The sequence below is a fragment of the Saccostrea cucullata genome, unplaced genomic scaffold (assembly GCF_032062105.1).
Source record: "Saccostrea cucullata isolate Sc308-1 unplaced genomic scaffold, CSIRO_AGI_Scuc_v1 ctg1109, whole genome shotgun sequence".
Lineage (NCBI taxonomy): Eukaryota > Metazoa > Mollusca > Bivalvia > Ostreida > Ostreidae > Saccostrea > Saccostrea cuccullata.
Genome location: NW_026930649.1, coordinates 414,040 through 432,145, shown reverse-complemented (window position 1 = coordinate 432,145; position 18,106 = coordinate 414,040). Strand labels below are relative to the sequence as shown.

The 18,106-nt window shown below is 33.9% G+C and overlaps 1 protein-coding gene across 1 annotated transcript; it reads right to left on the bottom strand.

The window, feature by feature from the left end:
* Window positions 1-1,409: 1,409 nt before the first annotated feature.
* Window positions 1,410-16,377, bottom strand: LOC134229440 (uncharacterized). Its single transcript, XM_062711192.1, has 15 exons — window positions 16,017-16,377; window positions 14,260-14,360; window positions 13,950-14,095; window positions 12,002-12,113; window positions 11,780-11,892; window positions 11,562-11,668; window positions 11,263-11,411; window positions 10,613-10,780; window positions 10,378-10,502; window positions 4,327-4,469; window positions 3,251-3,321; window positions 2,954-3,080; window positions 2,580-2,864; window positions 2,145-2,417; window positions 1,410-1,714 (listed from the first exon to the last, which is right to left on the bottom strand). The coding sequence occupies exons 1-15, from the start codon at window positions 16,273-16,275 to the stop codon at window positions 1,437-1,439; spliced, it is 2,457 nt and encodes an 818-aa protein (XP_062567176.1). The 5' UTR covers window positions 16,276-16,377; the 3' UTR covers window positions 1,410-1,436.
* Window positions 16,378-18,106: the final 1,729 nt, after the last annotated feature.

Sequence of the window (18,106 nt, the reverse complement as noted above, 5' to 3'; positions counted from 1 at the left end):
TATCAAAATCAGTTTTCCATAAACCATAGACGTTTTATTGAAAGTAATACTGATGCTGGTTGATTCCTGGTTTGTAAATGACCTATCTAACACACACTGTCAAATATTGCGAAAAGATGAAGAAAACATTCCGATCTGGTAATATGTTGGATGCATTGTTCATAAAAATTATGCATTGAGTTTACTTCCTATACAGATAAAAACAGTTTACGCAAATTAGTGAAGCTGGGGACTTGCAGGTCCTAAGTCAATCTTGTCAATGATTTTTAAAAGTGCGCCATCTAATGTAAAACAAATGTTATTTGAATACATTCAACAAAATCGACTGAAAACCTCTTTCAGATAGTACAAGTATGTTTGGAATATATCTATTTGTTGAATAATAATTTCATAAAAGGAGAGAGAGAGAGAGAGAGAGTCACTTGCGTGACGCAGTGATGAGAGTATCTGCTCTAGAGTCGCGAAGTAAGGAGTTGATCCTTACGTTGCGGGATCGAATCCCTTTGTTGAACGTGGAGACCGGTCCTTCGGATGAGACCGTATAAACCGAGGTCCCGTGTCGCAGTAGGTGTTGGCATGAAAAAGATGTCTCCCTTCTAAATGACCCTAAGTGCCGAGTATAGAACAATATAGTTAAATATACAATAATATATAATATTTGAAACAGAAGTCTCACCACTCGGTAGAGATATCAACAACAGATTGTCGAGAAGACTTTTGGGAGACATTATTTTAATGGGACACCTCAAACCGTGAATAGGAAATAATTTAATAAGTTTGATTTGAAATCAATTTCAAGGTTTTTCTACAACAATGTTACTGTAAACCAACTTTTATTCGCGACGACTTCATTTCGCGATTTACCGGGGGTCAACTAATTTGCGACGATTAAATTTCGCGATCAAGCCTTTTTTGGACCTGTTTTTAATGGACAGAGAGGTCAAGGACTGGTTCGCAGAGAGAAATATTCTCGATGACGAGGCTCTCGCGAACCTCGCGAAAATTTCTCGCATGCGAATAAAAGTTGGTTTACAGTATATCTTCAGGGAAGGTATTACAAGACATGAAACAGGAGGAAAGTCTACAGTATATGATACAATACTCTAGGTAATCACCAGGATATAATGCTACAGTATATTTACAAAAGAAGTCAACAAAATGTAATGTCAACATTTCAAAGGACAAGTCATGGTGTGTATTTTCCAATTCCAAATCTATTCTGAAAGCTATCATGACAACATAAACGGGAGTCAGGTCAAACAACTTTATAAATAATATTTTCAAGTAAAACGTAACTTATTTAATAGTTAAAGCATCCTGTAAAGTTAAATTGCATTCATGCATATTCGAAATTAAGACAATAAAACTAAGGCAACATATATAAAACTTCAATATTAATTTTTATTTGATTGTTAGCTTGAGTTGGCTTCAGAATTTTACACAAGACGTTGTTTGGATTCCGAAGCACTTAAACCTTCATGGTTTACAAGATTTTGGGCAAGCATCGTCTTTTTCTGTGACAGTGCGTCTACAGCAGAAGATCGTCGACATTTACGACATATGCAGGTTGTGATGAAGATCAAGTTTATTAAAAGTGACAATGTCAGAACTGCAATCAAAGCCACATGGACTCTATGGTGTTTATGATGAAAACGATGAAATTCTCTAAATACGTTCCCGCTTTCTTGAGAGGATGTTGGTTCTTCTTTTCTTTCTGTAAAATGAAAATGATATACGATGTTTTGATTAAATTACATGTAGTTTTATACAATAATGTTATTCTTATCTTTTTTTTTTATACCTATTTTATATGAGGGACCTTTTTGATATTTATGTTACATTAATGTTTCAGAATTAGAGAATTTAAAACTAACTACTGAGTATAATTGTGTGAATAAAACCTTTTGCATATTCTTTAAAGAGTGAAACATGGAAATTCCATGGTTCAATATACTAGTATCATATAATTTGATTTTCCTCTCTTCTTCTTGTTGTTAAGTTTAGATAAAATATTCTGATGAAAAATAAAATAAATGGCTTATAAAGGGACGTACTGGATAGATTTTAACATGAGACATATTTTTAGACAAACGTTTAACTCATTTTCAAATCCTGTTTAAGACCACTATCGTAGTTTTACTTACCTTTTACAACGGGCACGTAATCGACTATATGATAATCAACCTCTTCTACCAGAATTTGCTTAGGAGTATTTAGACGCTTCTGCACATGTTTCTTTTTCCTTGCGCCCTCTGGTGTTAGATATTGCTTGAATTCTTCTGGCGTCATCTGGAAGCTGCCACATGTGGGGAAGCCTTCTGGAACGGGTTCCATGTCGCTGACGTCACCTTCCTGGAAGAGGACCGCCATGCCAGCTATTTGGTGGATTTCGATGTGACAGTGCATAAACCAAAATCCTGAAAACAAGAGTTGGGTAAGATTATATTGCTCTTCATGTCTTGTTGTTTTATTCAATAAAGACTGTAGACTGAGTTATTAAAGTCACTTAATTAATAATTTATAACGATAAACAACTCATCAAAATTGTAAAACAAAAGAAACAAGTATAACATAGTTACCTGGGTTATCAGCTTTCAGTCTTAGAACAATGTAGCCATTTCTAGGCACTGCTATCGTGTCCTTCTGAGGCGGATTCTCGAGATTCAACCCTGGAACATTACCCAATGTCCAATTCTCATTTCTCCAAGACGCATCATTACAGCTCTTAGTATTACACTTAATATCTTTATTTTTATCTATGATATCCCCGGTAGTAGAATTGTAGTGAGGATAGGCAATCTTGACCACATGGAAGTGATGACCATGCATATGAACAGGATGAGGCATACCAAAAGGTGCGTCATCTGAATAAAAGATAATACTAACGTGAGTGATTGCTGTCATAAAACATACCAAAAAACTTAAGATAGGTACATGTCAACATTGATCATACCCATGTTATGCAATACCAATTGCACCGTTTTGTCTTTCTCAAGCTTTACGATGTAGGTACATTGGCAATGGTCTGAACAATCCAAAGGATCACATGATACTGTTGTATTAGACTGTCTAGGATAGGTCTGCAAACCATTGAATTTTCAAAAAAATATTTGAAGCATATCTTGTATGAAGCAATTTTTAAGCATGTTAGATTTCCATTTTTCAAAATACGTTACTTTCTATTTAAATGATACTGATATGACACGATTCAGTGGAATAAAACAGAATATGGATGTATCAGTTGCTCTACCTGGGGTGGAGATGTAGGTGGGACAAACACGTGACCGTTTACAGCCGTTGTAAAGGGGATTTTTGCTGTAGCTAAAATAATAAAAGTATCATAAATTTATTATTTGTTTACCTTCAAAATTGTATGCATTTGTACTAACTTTTGCTTTACGATGAATTATTTTTTCTATCAAATATATAAATCTATTTCAAGAATAGGACATGGTTTGTCTCTATTTTAAAGCCGCTTGGTCCGATTCTAATCGCTAAAAATATATATTCGTTTTCTTCTTGAAAAATATTTGTCCATAAATTGTTTCAACTTTTGTCAAATTATATCCCCAAAGTCTTTTTCTTTAAAAAGATATCAAAATTCAAAAGTTAAAAAAATAATTTTTGTTAGGTCACACAAAAAATAATCCTATGTTGATCATTGTTGATATCACGTGAAATTACCTTCGAAAAATTAATTTTATCGCTTACATGTTTATCTCATGAAGAACAAACCCGAGCACTTTTTTTTCACAACAAAGTACATATATTACCTGTTCATGGACAATATTTTAGCTCCTTTAAAAAAATCATTTAAAATATCTGATTTTCCTTTCTCCTTTAAATATGCATATCAATATAAAAATTACTATGGATTATATTCAATTAATTTCTTAATTTTGAAAAGATGTATTATGAGTAAGACTTTCTACTAATAGAGAAAAAAATAATCGGGTTTGAATTATCTTCAATATTAGATATATCCGATAAACTTATTTTTTTTCTTAATTGACTTCACAATAGATCTTAACTTCCGTCAGGAACTACTGTTTGTCAATAAGGTTTTTAATCTGCGTTTTCCATGTAAGGATTGTTGTAATAAACTATTAAATCAATCTTATAATTTATTATCTATGTAATGACGTACTTTTATTCTGTAAGATAATATGTGCCTGTTTCGGGTTAAGCGGCTTTAAGATAATTATTTTACTTTACTTAAAAAATCTTTTACCATTTTAGTTTGATATTATTTAAATCAGTAACACGGATAAAATTTAATTTTGGATTGTTATTATCTGTATAAGTCATTTCTCATAATTAACCTACAAGAGAAATGGAAATTCAAAAATATTTCCTGAAACTCAACGGGGGATGCGACAACCGGAACCGGATGAGCTTTAGTCTGTTCTGGTGTTGATTTCAAATCGGATACCGGAAGGCAATCAATGCTGTAGCTATCTGGGTATTGTCTACAAATAAAACAGGAAGAATGGAAGGAGCTTGATCTATTTCAATTTGGAATAAATTGTCATTAGTGTTTTATTGTTAAAATGCTCATTTTCGTCATTTGTTCTTTTCCAATTTGTTAACAAATATCAATAATATGTTTGAAAGTTTGCTTTTCCGCACAATATATTTTTTATTTTGAATTTATGCAAGATGTATAAATTAAATGAATAGATAAAATAGTTTGTATGTAAACAAAATTAAATGAATTATTAAAAAATTAAGAATCCATGTGTGCATGTATCACTAGCAGCTCTGTTGGGTTTGTTACTTTCTTGTTTTTCTTGTTTAAAAAATTGAACTCATTCAAATTTTCATACTTTTCCATCTGTATGATGTTTTTATTTGTATTATATAATTTCATTTGTATTCTGTGATTTTCCATCCATATTCTATCTTTCATTTACATTGTTTTCCTTAATTTTGTGTTATTATTTAAGGAATCACTGTCTAATTTGGAGAGTATGAAAGGGCATCAACACTAGTGGGAAACATGGGATAATTTGCAAGCCCGTTATGCTAAAATTATCCCATGTTTCCCACTATTGTTGATGTCCCTGGCACACTCTCCTAATTAGACAGTGATTCCTTATATTTCCATTTCATTGTGAAATAAAATCGTAGACTTTGACATTAAAAATGTAGACTAATAGATTTAAATTACACGAGGACTTCCATGCCAATTTCAATAGTCCTCGCACACTGACGTCAAACACAAAGGCAGCCGCACGAGATTTACATGCATATTTGGCCTCCTTAGCGTCAGACACAGAGACAGATGTGCACGAGATTTGCATGCGTATTAGGCCTCCTTAGCTGCTGACCTATCGACCTGCCTAATACGCATGCAAATCTCGTGCGCATCTGTCTCTGTGTCTGACGCTAAGGAGGCAACTATGCATGTAAATCTCGTGCGGCTGTCTTTGTGTTTGACGCGGTGTGCGAGGTAGTCTGGTCCGATTTATACAAAAAAATACTTCTAACGGCAAATAATTATTATTTGTTCCAGCATAGTTTTTTAACCTATTTCGAGTATGCTGAATCCGAAAAAATATGCTGGCCTTCATGAAAATGGCGTTAAAAAGGTCAAAATGGCGATTCAAAATGGCGGACATCAAATTTTTCTAATTTTCTCTTAATGTCGTTCAAAATGGAGAAGTAATGAGTGAATATCTAACTGAGTGTAATAAAACTATAAAAATTATAATAGGGTGCTAACATTATTAGTTAAACTCAGAAAATTTAGTCGTTTCTACACTTAATTCGAATTTTCTCTGATTTTTTGGTCTATTGTTCTATATTCCGCTTTGTTCAGGATTTTACTTTTCAAATTATCCATACACTGCAGATTTGTATTTTTTCCTCTGCATCTCACTATTCTACAATTGAATGATGGTGTAGCTGCAAGTTTAAAGTCAAAATGGCGATTCAAAATGGCGGAAATTCATCCTTTTTAAAAAATTATTTCTTAATGTCATTTACACAGGAGAAAGGATTCGTGAATATCTTACTGAGCGTAGTACAACTGTGTAAAATGCCAACAGAACACTAATTTGATCACTTTAAATCGGAAAATTTAGTCGTTTAATGTGTTAATTAGCTCAAAATGGCGATTCAAAATGACGTCTGATACACTCGAATTTCGTAGAAACTGCTTTATTCTGAGTCGGTTAGCAGAAAATAAATTACAGTTTGTTTTTTATATATATAGTATATATAGTTTATTGATTGGTCCATTAAATATGAACAAAAAATACTTGAAAAGATTCATTTTTCTCTGGAAATAGTTAAAACAAACTCGATTTAAGAGTTTCCAAATTTCCCCCTTCGTATTTGACCGTACGTGTTCCAAAGCCTTTGAGCCCCCGTCCACCTAAAATCTCTCCTGAATCCTGTCATTATCAACTCGCACTTCTACCTCAACATCCCTCGGCACATCATCAAATATAACTGAAGAAATTCTTGTCCGATTTCATTGAACACTTTGTTCTACCTTTTTAGCACTTATAAGAACTTAGTATTATCCCCTAACATCTTCTATTCCAGCTTTATTTGCAATATGTTTCAGTCTGTCTTCGGAATTTTGGTATTTTCAACCTCAAGTAAAATGGTGCCCCGTGTCAAGGATGACAACCCGTTGGCATCTAAAAGATCGTTTCTCTGGAGTTCGAAAAAGAGTAAGCTCACAGGGGCCGCCAGAGAAACCAAAATCCTTCAAAAACCGATTAATTAAACTGATAGTCCGCCGAAACATGGCTGAAAAATTGCTGACTCGGCGTTAAACAATATACAATCAATAAACCAACACTCAAGGAACAAAACATTTATGTTCAAATGTTAAAAGTCTATTTTATTATCCAAAACCATATGCAAAATGAACTAGAGGTTCTGTAAGCAATTAGCTCACTAAATGATACCCCGGTCTCCAATATGATTATAATGACAGTGCCCATGTTTTGCTAGGGGAAACCCAAAATGTGTGTCGGATGAAAAAGTACCCGTGGTAAAATAGGAGGTCACAATGGCAATATGTAATAAAGATTCTGTGAAAGTTTCATCAAATTTCATTCAGTGGTATGAGAAGAGTTGCGGATAAGAGATGGGTACCCCAAAGCGTAACAGACGGACGGACGGACATACCGATTACTCTATACCCTCCCGCTTTTCAAGCGGGGGTATAAAAAAAAGCTTTAATATTCAAGACATGTAGCTCTTTGTTTTGTGACCTCGTATACATGAAGATGTGTTGTCTTTAAGGGAAGAAAGGTCATTCTATTAGCAAGAAAATTCGCAAACTTGATCATCTGAAATCACATTGTGTGCATATTTTGGTGAGAAAAGTTGTAAAATTATGCAATTTAAGAGCGCCTGCAGATTCCTCGTGATTCCTATCACTTACAAGTTTTCGTACCAATAGGCCTAAGCCATTCCTGATTTCGATCTAGTCAACACTTCTCTTGACAACTAAATTTTCTTGAACACTTCAAGAACTTTACAAGGCAACTTGATCCACACTTCTTTGTTAGGATAGTGTAAGGTTGTATCAAGAATCGAGGGGGGGATTGAACACAAACATTTTCATCTTTCAGCTTTTGTAAATTTCAATTTTTTTTTAAAATTTATATACAGGAAAATTTATGGTTTACGTATATTATACTGATAATTCTTAACATATACATTTGTATGTTTATATTTGGATATTAGAATATATTCAGATTTATATGATGTAACAATTACTAGCCCTATAATTGGTCGTGGTCAATCATTTTAAAAATCATACTAAGTTATGTTGCACTAGACCTTCCACATGAACATAAACATTTATTTTTTTTCTACACTGGACTAAAAATAATCAAGAATTTCCAACAACTGAATGTCCACTCGCCTTAATGCTCGGGGGATACTGCTCTTCGGGTAGCTTAATTTTCATATTGTCCTCAAAAAAGCAATTATTGTATGATATTATTCACTTTTTATATGAAGAAGCATGGTGAGACAGGTAAAAGGTAAAATGTCTTCGGAATTGTCGTCAAAAATTTATCTTAACAATAGAAGTAATTAAACAAAAATCTGTGTTATAAAAATCCTAAGTCATTAACAAAATTTTTTCCAACTTTCATTGCATATTTGAACATTATTTCATGAATAAAAAAGCAAAGTGTAATTAATTTTCTGCAAAACGAACCAGATTTAAGCAGTTTGGGTAATTTACGAAATTCGAGTGTATAAGACGTCAACTGAATTGCCATTTTGAGCTAATTAACACATTTCAAATTTAACGACTTAATTTTCCGATTTAAATTTAAGTGATCAAATTAGTGTTCTGTTGGCATTTTAAACAGTTGTACTACGCTCAGTAAGATATTCACAAATCCTTTCTCCTATGTAAACGACATTAAGAAATAATTTTAAAAAAGGATGAATTTCCGCCATTTTGAATCGCCATTTTGAATCGCCATTTTGACTTTTAACTTGCAGCTGTACTATTATTCAATTGAAGAATAGTGAGATGTAGAGGGAAAATACAAATCTGCAGTGTATGGATATTTGCAAATGTAAAATCCTTAACAAAGAAGAATATAGAAACAATAGACAAAAAAATCAGAGAAAATTCGAATTAAGTGTAGAAACGACTAAATTTTCTGAGTTTAACTAATAATGTAAGCATCCTATTATGTTTTTATAGTTTTATTACACGCAGTTAGATATTCACTCATTACTTCTCCATTTTGAACGACATTAAGAGAAAATTAGAAAAATTTGATGTCCGCCATTTTGAATCGCCATTTTGACCTCTTTAACGCCATTTTCATGAAGGCCAGCATATTTTTTCGGATTCAGCATACTCGAAATAGGTTAAAAAATTATGCTGGACCAAATAATAATTATTTGCCGTTAGAAGTTATTTCTAGCCTTCTTTTTAAAAATCAGGACCAGACTAAGGACTATTGAAATTGGCATCGTGTAATTTAAATTTATTAGTCTACATTTTTAATGTCTTTGTCCACAATTTTATTTCACAATGAAATGGAAATATAAGGAATCACTGTCTAGTTAGGAGAGTATGCAAGGGACATCAACAATTGTGGGAAACATGGGATAATTTTAGCATAACGGGTTTCGCCCGTTATGCAAATTATCCCATGTTTCCCACTATTGTTGATGCCCTGGCAAACTCTCCAAACTAGACAGTGATTCCTTAATTATATTGTAATTTTTTTTATTTGCATGGAACAAATTTCCATTTGTATATACATGTATATATTTCTATTGTATCTTTTTTTCATTTAGAATATTTTCCATTTTGTTTGTATAATTTCCCCCTTACATGCATATTCTATACAGCTGTACATTTCAATTTGTATTGTTTGTGTTTCTTTTTTGAAAATTTGTACAATGCAAAAAGAAAAAAAAAGATGTTAACAACTGCAAGAATGACATAGCAAACTAAATATTTACATATTTGCATTCTTGTTAACAGTTTGCTGCTTGGTCGTCGATTAAAATTGATTATAATAATTATCAATGAAAATAAGATCAAGGCAAAATTACAGTAAGTACACTTTCTGACTGTTTGTTAAGTCAAAAATCAGAACGTTGTATTACCCAGAATCTTGTTTACGTCAAATTATCTTCTAATCTAACTTTCAGTGTGATTATAACAAACAATCAATCACATTTAAGTGCATCTTCTTTGAATTTAATTTATACCAAAACTTAAAAAAAAATACTGTATTGTAGAAAATTATACACATGCGAATCCCCCCGGGCACAAACCCTTTCGAAGGTACTCTAACCTTGTTCCATGAACTATATGGTGATAACGAACAGTGTTTAAGCTCAGCAGTCCTTAAAACACGATACGAATTTGCATTAGAGTAATCACGGATCTCCAAAATATCAGGGGCGAGATCAGGTGCCATGGCAGAGTGAGCATCCCCTGCCGACCGACAACACTCGCCGTGTGATTCTTGTAATGATCGGGAAATTACGGAAAAATCCATCTCTCTCTTGTTCCCAATGTTGTGTCTTTGTTATAAAAATTTGCATGTTCGTACTATATATACAATCATTTAATTGCCCCCAGTTTTTTTTTTCTTCAAGGTATTGACTACATGAGTATCACGCCATTCAAAAATAAAAATCATTATCGATATCGACCAATGATACTTATGGCATATCCGATGAACTATTTGACAGTAAGTTTTTGTAAGGAAAGTCCATGTTAAGAAGTGAGAAATCCAACACCTTCTGTGATACGTGGGACCTGTTTAATTTGAGGTATCCCCAACCTTCACTTAAAAAATGCCAAGCGCCAAGAAAACTAACCCAGCAATTTCTACAAAACGACGTCGTCCTTAATATACTCACCCAAAAGGACAGTTAACAACCCTGCATGGATCTCTGGGTCTGCACTGATACCGATCTGTTTTAGGAATTGCTACACGAGCTCCACTGTATCGCAAGACAGCGAGTGCAGTATCAGGATTAAAAGGCTTTAAAATAAAACTATATATATCAATATGACTGTATACATTTAAAAGGGAGTATTTTCAGGAAAATAACATTCTATGTTTTAGATTTTCTACTGTCGAATATGAATTACCCCTTCACCGTTGGCTACTTCCAAAGTCTGCGCGCGCACCCAGTAATTGTTGATGTCTTCCGAAGCCAGTACTATGAAATCTACTCTTTCACCACCAAACACCATGACTGATTCAGCACTGGTCATTGTGACATCATTACCATCGACAGATATTATTTGGATGTCATGCTGAATTAAATGAAATGGTCTCTAATAAAAACAATTGTATAGAACAGTCAAATACTTTTATGTGTTTACGTAGACCTCGATGCACCTGAATAAAATTTTGTCAAATAGGGCCTTCTGGCAAAGGGCTTCAAGTTAAGACCTTTTCTCGACATTACTTATCGTTCCAAAGCCTATCGTGGTATGAGAGTCAATGGGACCTTGGTTTTTAAAGTCTTATCCGAAAAAAACTTTCACTTTCAAAGTTCTGGGGGCTTGCGAAGGAACATTGCTACTTTTTTTTTATTGACTTAGGTCAGTCGTGGCGAAGTTAGGTTTGAATCCAGGATCTTTCGATCACTAAACTCTAAGTCGAATGAGTTACATATACCGTGACGGTTTTCGTCAAAGAAAGCTCTGATCGGATGAAATGCATATTGCTTATTTTTTCGCTATTTCGTATGAATAAAGGTAAATTTGACGAAATAATTATGAAAATCACATACCTTGTCGACAGATACACGGAAAGCATAGAGCATGCCCGAGTTGATAACCCTAAACCTGTAATAACCGTATCGTTCAACATTAAACGTTTCTATTGGCAACTCTGGTATATCGGGCTGTTCTGGGTTGTCTTTGTTTAGATAATGATTACCTACCAAAAATAAAAGAGATGTCAGATCATAACTTTTTTACAACTAAACTGCTAAAACTTGGCAAGAAACTCATGTTGAATTTCTTTGTCGATTCTTTGGTTGTTCTGGATATTTAAATATAGTAAATTGCTAATATATCGTCAACCTACCTCTACCATTAATAAGCGCTGCTTCAAAAGGAAATAGACCCACTGCTCCTCCCGTGGCATCAAATGTGAATGAGTAGCATTTAGTTTCGTTAAATCCATATGAAAACCTGTCACAAATATAAAATTAATCCAGCTTCTTTATTAAATTCAATAATTCTCTGCTCACATTATATTCACCGGCATACATGTACTCGTGAATATAATTATAACATACTTACGTGTTCAGTCCCCAGTCAGCCTCATTTTTTGTCTCCACAGAAGCGTCGAGCTTCCAGTCCGTCAAAACCATGACAAAGTCCCCGGATAACTCCGGTAAATCATCTCTCAGTTTCTAAAGAAAGAATCAGAAACCAATACAAAGTGTCTGTATTTTAATCCATACCACAGGTATTTCATTACAGTAAAACACAAGAAATACACAACAGGCATATACTCACTACCTCTGCTTTATCGGGTCTAGGGAGCACAATCAGTGCCCCTGTCATACCATCTGTACGTTCTGTTCCTAAGTGAGAGTGATACCAATGGGTTCCAGGAGGATCAGCCAAAAACCTGCAAAAGGTACTAATTCTTCATTTTTTGCAGAGACTTTCATTTGTCTTTGATATATCAATACAGTCGTTTGGCCAGTTCCGAATGTTGACCAGTTCCGAATAATTCTTAATTTAAGAGCTGATAATTAATACATTAAAATACATTTAAAGGTGTAAAAATAAATTGATAACTATGGTAAGAAGGCTTATTTATGAGTGTTTGAATTTATGCAAAGTTTTGATTTTTTGCGGTCAGTTCGGTTTCGTTATCGTACTTGAAAAGGTCGACATACTTTTACAATGCAACAAATCTGAATCATCGCGACGCGTTAAGTCTGCATAAAAACCTCTGTAGAGAAACCAATTTTTCACATAAAAAAACATTCCAGGTATCAAAAGTAAGTTTGATATGTACTCTAACAAATACTAAAAACTTGTCTAAAATAAATATTTAGAACACTGGAAGATATTTGTCATTTTACTAGTTCCGAATACCCATTTTAAACACTATTATAAATTCATTCTTCGTTGTTTTCTTCATTGTAAACGTGACTTATTATACCCTCGCTTGAAAAGCAGGGGAAGGGGTATATAGTCATGGGATGTTTGTCCATCCATCCGTCTGTATGTCCGTATAAATGTCTGTACGTCCGTCCGTCTGATACGCTTTAGGGTACCCATTTCTTATCCACAACTCCTCTTCTACCACTGAATGAAATTTAATGAGGTTTTCACAGAATCTTTGTTAAATAGCGCCAAAGTACACCTATTTTATTTTTTTGATCTGGCACATAATTTGGGCTCACTTAGCATTACATGGATACTGCCATTCTTTCTAATATTGAAGGGTATATCCATCTCTTATCCGCAATTCCTCCATTCCACTGGATAAGGTTTAATGATACTTTCACAGATTCTTAATCATATTGTGCCATTTTACATTTGACCTCTTATTTTACTTTTTGATCTGACACTTATTTTGGGTCTCCCAGAGCAAAACATGGACTTTGTCATAATAATCATATAGTAGGCGTGAGGTATATATTAAAGTGAGCTCAGTGCTCACAGTTCCCCTAGTTTCTCTTTATCCTTTGGAAATACAAATAACTTATTGGTAAGCAATTAATTTAACTTTTCTTAGGCATGCCAATGGCTAATGTGTGGGGCATATATTTTTTAATTCAGGGTTGAATTGAATGGATACCGCTAGGGTATTTGGAACTCGTCGGCTTATTCGTAACTGGTAAAATGGACACCTATGTAACTTGCGAAATAATTTTTTTGGGAGAAGGCTGAACTTTTATGAAACAATATTTCACTCCACAAGTCATTGAAATACCTTGTCAAAAAAATTAGATTTTAAAATAATGCCTCGTATATTTATAGCACCGCCGAATCTGTTTCTTATTCGGAACTGATTAAATTACTGTCACCAAAAAATTAATTCAAAAAGCTTCCCTTCTCTTTGAGAAGGTTGCCTTTAAAAGAATCCATCTAGTAAAGTTTTAGCTGCAGCAGCTTAAAGATTTATTTTTTTTAACAAACGAATGCAGGAAAGATTTCTTTGGACACCTTAAGGAATAAAGTAATGAAGCATTCAGATTTTCATAATTATTTATTTTCAAATTCAAGCATAATCAAATCATCGACTTGTAAGTTAAAGGATCAGAAACCATAATCATAAATTTAGGATGACCTCATGATAGAAATTACAACCGTTTATATATGAGGAACACCAAATGATGCACATATGTTACTTGTAAAAAGAAGAAGAAGAAATGCTCAAATTTGCTCAAGAATTGTAATTGAATTTTTTAAAAAGAAAATACTGGTATGCGATGATTTCCTGACTAACCTATATTGGAACGTCTCCCCTGGGTTGATTGGACAATGTGAAACAGTTCCCACGCCGTCCATCCAAGGCGTGTGCCACTGAACCATGCCGTGCCAGTGAATCGTAAGTCCCTCCATCAGTAAATTATTCTTGATGTTTACAACAACCTGAAACAATTTCCAGATATTGTAATGTAGTCATTTCAAAGCTTTAGAGGAATCTTTACAGATTTCTGAGTATACCTTAAAATAGATATCTAAGTACAATCATTTTATACCATTTTAGTTTTATTTTTTTTAAAAAAGCAATAAAATCGAACAACTTGTTTTACCTGTTGTCCCTCGTATACCACGACTGAAGGACCAGGATACTGTTTATTAACACTGTAGATCATTTTATAATTTCCGTCTGCAAATATTGCTCTATCCGCATCTGTAAGACAATCAGGTAACATAATTATACTTTGACGAGCTGTCATTTGGAACTTAGGTTAAAATGTGGTCATTTTAAATTTTCACTGTGCACAAAATATAACAAAATTGATTTCAACAAATATACTCCAGTTCCCAAAACAAAAAGAAGACATAAAACATGTTGAAACCGACAACGTACAAGGTACCTCTTCATTTAGGGAAAGTAGGAAGAAAGCGCTCATTTCAGAAATGATTTTTTTTTTTAGAATTCATGAACTACGAAGCTTTATGCCAGTTAATTTCATGAAATGCTTCGTGGTGATTACACAGGCAAGAAGAATCTTGGTTCATGCACATCATAGATTCTCAAGAATTTAGTTTGTACTATTTTTAGCTCTAATTACGTCACAATGAAATAATTCCTATTCATCCTAAGGTGGCTCATGAGATCATAAAATTTTTCTTAACACAGAATTTTGGATATGTAAGTATGTAGTTTTTAAGTAATGCATTGGTACATGACTTATTAAAATGAAATTACAGAATTCGGAAGATACTTTATAAATATAATTATGTTTTACAAGTTGTTCTTGTTTTGAATTTGTGGATGATAACAGTACATAATTTTTATACCCTGAATTGTAAAACGCTTTTGCTTAAGAATTCATTTTAACACATTAAATTGATTAAAAGGAGCCGAACAAATCACGGACCTACAAAGCATCAGAGGTGGAGTCAGGTGCCATGGAGGAGTGAGCATCCTCTGCCGACCGGTCACACACACCGTGTGCTCCTTGTCATGAACAGGAAATAACAGAAAAAGCCGTCGATAATTTAGTCTGTATTTCATAACCTAACATTTGGTTAAAAAACGTCAGTCAGCATTTAACTCCATGATAAATTGTTTCTGCTGAGAAGGTAATAGCATCGACCATAGAAGTAACAAATGATGACTCCAAACGGGACTGCTGATATTCTTGTTTCATCAACTTGCTTGTCAATAATTTACCTCGTTTAAGAAACTGTACATACACAGAGCGAAATCCAGTCAAAGCGCCCCCTAATAAAACCGTCCCGGTCAAAGCGTCCCCTGATTTTGGTCAAAGTGTCCCCTGATTTCGGTCAAAATGTCCCCTGATTTTGGTCAAAATGTCCCCTGTTTTTGGTCAAAGCGCCCCTTATAGAATTTTACTGTAAAATGATGTTACAAAACCGCCCCCAAATATTGGCCAAAGCGTCCACTGATATTGGTCAAAATGTCCCCTGATTTTGGTCAAAGCGCCCCTTGACCAAAATCAGGGGGCGCTTTGACTAAAATCAGGGGACGCTTTGACTAAAATTAGGGAACGCTTTGACCGGGACGTTTTTATTAGGGGGCGCTTTGACTGGCTCCCCACAGAGCATGCTCTTAAGTATCCAATCAACTGAGAGATATAAATCCCGTATGCAAGAGATGAAGGTATATTGCTGCATAAGTAAGGAATTTGACGGTTGAAAAGTTAGAGTCGAGTGTAAGCAAATCAGGGCGACTCACGGTTTTGTTTTGTAAGGTTTCGCATTTTACATATACATTTTCAAAGATATCTGATTATTGAAACGGGATAAAATTTCCATCGGATTTTTATGCATAGAAAAAAAAATAGTTTTCAAAGAAATCCCTTTACGCATGTCTTACCTTTATTAACATCAATTGGGATAAGCGTATTACAATCCGAACGCTGGAAGAGTGTACCATTTCTGACAACTATAGGATTTCCACGCCCATCTTTATCATAATAGATCATAGTCTCTACATAGTCAATAACCCAGTCAAACTCGCACACCTCCACCTCAGGGGGACAGTGGGGCTTCACATTGTGATCGAAACCATCTACAGACCTCGAAACAAAAGACAACAAGAGGAAAGGTAGCGCGAGGAGGCTTAATTTCTCCATTGTAGTAAATTTTTAGTGGTTAAACGATAAAAGTAAGCTTTTTATATTGTGTGAAATGCGCATTATCACATGTACTCTGTGGTGGTATCATTTTATGGATAAGATACATATTTCTATATAAATAAATTATCCTTATTGGTATGTGACTAAGTGTAAGGCCAAGCTTAAAAAAATCTTTGTTTGCAGTTATCGGTCTATATTTTATAGACTGGGGAGGTAGGTAGGCATTCTTTTTTTTTTTTTTTTTTGGAAAAAATGTTCAGAGTTTTGTTAGATATTAAATACGTAATAGAGCTTTTCATAGGCATACTAAACATGATAAGGATTAGGCTCCACTCTTGTTATAAACCACTGATTGATAAAATACAAGTCAAAAATTTAAATGAAACATTTTTAATATCCTGAAAAATTGAAAAAAAATTAAATTACACAATGGCTAAAAAAAGTTTGGGTCGGGTGCGTTTTTAATGGGTTGGTAGGCAACTGCAAACAAATAAATTTTTATTTTAGGCCTAAATAAAGGACGATTTCTCCATTTTTAGATGTGATGTCATAAAATCAAGGCCATGTACTTGAAGATAGTTCATTATTAATCAGTTCAATTGACCACAATATGTATATATGATTGTTCACCTACAGATTATACCCCCTGCAAACGAAGTAAATGGCCATGGGAAGTATAAAGAATACAAATGTCCGTCTGTTTGTAAAAGTGATTTTGTCCGGAGATGTTCTTGGAAACTATCTACTGCATCGATTTATGTGACATTTTTCATTCTCATTATTCACCATATAAAAGTGCTCATCTTGTATTTTTTTTTCATCATTATTGGATAATTTTTCTTTCTTTTGCTGAGACTTACAGCTTAATGAAAACCAGGTCATAAAATTAAAAAAAAAAAACAAATAAACAAGGTACTAGTAAACAACAGAACGATAAAAAAATGTTATCAAAGAGCAAATGAGTAATCCATGAAAACTCATGTGACATATCTTTTTATTACAAGTCTAATACAATGTATCGGTTGTTATTAGATAAATATAGAATGTTATATTTTTGTACGTATAAAGATAAGTTGTGGTACATACTGGTACATGTACATATACAAGGTCTGAGGCACGTAGGTATGGTACAAAGAGTACTGGACTATTATCAAGAAACTACAAGTACTAGTAATACATATCAAACCTTGAAAACATATTTTGTTTCTGTTTTGTTTTACGGTGATCAAGTACATGTGAACCCAAACTTCGTATTTTACTTACATTCTCTCGAATTTTATACTTAATTCTTGTAAGAAGTAAGGATAGGGGATTTGTAAATATTTGCTGGACCCTGCATGCAGTGTACCTTTCGGACACTCCAACCTGACGATGACATTAAATGTATATCTCATTTCCCTGATTCATTTCTGTAATTTTAAAAACCGGTATGAATCTACCCGGCCTGATCAAATATTCCGATATTTAAACTCACAAGTCCATTCAAGCAATACAAATGAGAAGCAGACCAAACACGACTTCAAAAACATCAAGGAGGGATCAGGTGCTAATGCGGAGCGAGCATCTCCTGCCGACCGATCACACTCGTCGTGTTCTTCTTGCCATGATTGGGAAAAAGCCGTAGACAATTCAGTGTGTAAATCAGTGCCTAACAATTGCTAATATAAATATCAGTCAGCATTTGAATTAAATTTATTGACTAACAATTAGTAAGAAAAAATGATATCCTCTGGCAATCAACTTTTTATCAATAACTACAAAAACTTCTTAGATATTGTCAATCAGAACAGCAAGAATTGTCAAACAAAAAGTCAAGAACCTTTTCAGT